The 2,381-nt window shown below is 42.9% G+C and overlaps 1 protein-coding gene across 1 annotated transcript in view; it reads right to left on the bottom strand.

The window, feature by feature from the left end:
- Nucleotides 1-337: 337 nt before the first annotated feature.
- The window catches only part of LOC103460986 (potassium voltage-gated channel subfamily B member 2-like), a gene marked incomplete at its 3' end in the record, with an annotated part of 4,381 nt that continues 2,337 nt past the window's right edge, over nucleotides 338-2,381 (bottom strand). The window contains exon 2 of the mRNA XM_008403301.2: nucleotides 338-1,089. Coding sequence (XP_008401523.1) covers nucleotides 338-922 — 585 coding nt within the window. The remainder of the gene's footprint in view (nucleotides 1,090-2,381) is intronic.

Here is a 2,381-nt window from a genome sequence, read left to right as displayed (position 1 = left end):
CGTGTGGTAGGTTATCCTGCTGGGTCTAAATCTGGGCCTGTGATATGAGATGCAAGTTAAAGACATTGTAAAGTCAGTTATGTATTATCAGTCAGAATGGGCCCAGTTATAACAACAACACTGAGCTGGAGAGATGGTCGACATGGTGGACTGTTATGAAAATAACTGAACTCAGTAAACTCCACGTGTGAGCCGTACATCCTGGTAATCATGAAATAATTATAGATGATCATTTCAGTTTTCTTCACTAGCAGGGGGATTGTGTGTGTGTGTGTGTGTGTGTGTGTGTGTGTGTGTGTGTGTGTGTGTGTGTGTGTGTGTGTGTCCGTGCTGTTACCTTTGCAGCAACAGAGGAACTAGGTTTCTCCAGGAGATCCCAAAGCTTTTGTCTTTGGTCAGGACAACAGCCCTGCTCATCAACGTCTCCATCCTTGTCTCTCAGCGTCTCAGCCTCCCTTCTTAGCTCCTCATTCATCTGCTCCTTCTTTTGGTGGTACCGTGCCTGGCAACAGGACTCCAGGTAGATCTCATCAATTCCCCAGTAGTCTAGCTCCTGACCAAAGGACAAAGCGCACATCTCCTCCATCATGTGCAGCTTCCCTGTTCTGTAGAAGTTGAGGATGGAGGAGAAAGCCATTGGATGTCTGTCAAAGAAATATTCATTCTCATGGAGACTGTAGTCATCACAAATCTCCAGCAGTGACTCATGGGTGTTGCAGTCCCTTAATCGACCCAGACGGGTTCGAGGCAGGCGATCCAGTGTTCTCCACAGCACTTCATGACTGAGACCACCTACATTGAGGAGGACTCGCCGAGAGCGAGCTTTAGTGCGAATTATATCAATTGGCTCAGGTGGGAGCACAGGAGCTGCGGCCGGCCGGGGGGTGACTTTGGGGGCGTTGAAACTCACTCTGTCTGTCATGCTGAGATGGCTGGTTCTGTTCCTTCCTGTGAATCTGAGTCAACTCTAATGGAGCTTGTTTTGAGGCCTCACTGTTTCCAAGGGGTGAGAGAGTTGGCTGGTTAGATAAGACCAACCGAGCTCACTTCTCCGTGTTCAGGCCGTTCCTCTCCTGATGAGATCCATGTCTGGAGAACAAAACAGCACATGTGACAGAGGTTGGACCAGACATTTTAAACTCTTCTCACTTAATAAAGACACTGTTCTCTGTTGAATCTAAAGACAAATATGACGCCGATCAAACATTGCTTTTGATATCACCCAGTACATTTCAGTATAGCGATACTGAGAGCTCCAGCTGATTGTTATTTTATTGTTTTTATTGTAAAAAGATATGTTACTAACTTTCAGCACTGTTCCATGTTTCCTCCATATATAGATCATTGATTCTAGCTTGATAGATGTCAATTAATTATTTTCTCATCTGTTCTTTTTTTTCAATCAGGGCATGATGTGTTACTTATTATGAAGAGTTAAAAGGGACAAAATTAAACAAACACAGCATTAAATTATTTATTAAATGAACCTTGGAATAAATAAATATTTAATTTAATGTTAAATAATTTATTTAAAAGAAATAATGTTTAAAATACAGGACAGACCAAAAGTTTGGACACACCTACTCATTACTCATTCAATGAGTTTCCTTTATTTTCACGACTACTGACAATGTAGATTCACACTGAAGGCATCAAAACTATGAATTCACACATGTGGAAATATGTACTAAGCARAAAAGTGTAAAACAACTGAAAGTACACCTTATATTCTAGTTTCTTCAAAGTAGCAACCTTTTGCTGTGATTACTGCTTTGCACACTCTGCATTCTCTTGATGAGTTTCAAGAGGTCGTCACCTGAAATGGTTTTCACTTCACAGGTTGTGCCCTGTCAGGTTAATAAGTGGGTTTTCTTGCCTTATAAATGGGGTTGGGACCATCAGTTGTGTTGTGCAGAAGTCATGTGGACACACAGCTGATAATCCTACTGAATAGAGTGTTAGAATTTGTATTATGGCAAGACAAAAGCAGCTCAGTAAAGAAAAACGAGTGGCCATCATTACCTTAAGAAATGAAGGTCAGTCAGTTCGAAAAATTGGGARAACTTTGAAAGTGTCCCCAAGTGCAGTCGCAAAAACCATCAAGCGCCACAAAGAAACTGGCTCACATGAGGACCGCCCCAGGAAAGGAAGACCAAGAGTCACCTCTGCTGCCGAGGATAAGTTCATCCGAGTCACCAGCCTCAGAAATCACAGGTTAACAGCAGCTCAGATTAGAGACCWGGTCAATGCCACACAGAGTTCTAGCAGCAGACAGATCTCTGCAAAAACTGTTAAGAGGAGACTGTGTGAATCAGGCCTTCATGGTAGAATAGCTGCTAGGAAACCACTGGTAAGGACAGGCAACAAGCAGACGAGACTTG

Source organism: Poecilia reticulata, unplaced genomic scaffold (assembly GCF_000633615.1).
Source record: "Poecilia reticulata strain Guanapo unplaced genomic scaffold, Guppy_female_1.0+MT scaffold_420, whole genome shotgun sequence".
NCBI classification, from domain to species: domain Eukaryota; kingdom Metazoa; phylum Chordata; class Actinopteri; order Cyprinodontiformes; family Poeciliidae; genus Poecilia; species Poecilia reticulata.
The sequence above is the reverse complement of the archived record's forward strand: the minus strand, read 5'-3'. Positions and strand labels throughout refer to the sequence as shown.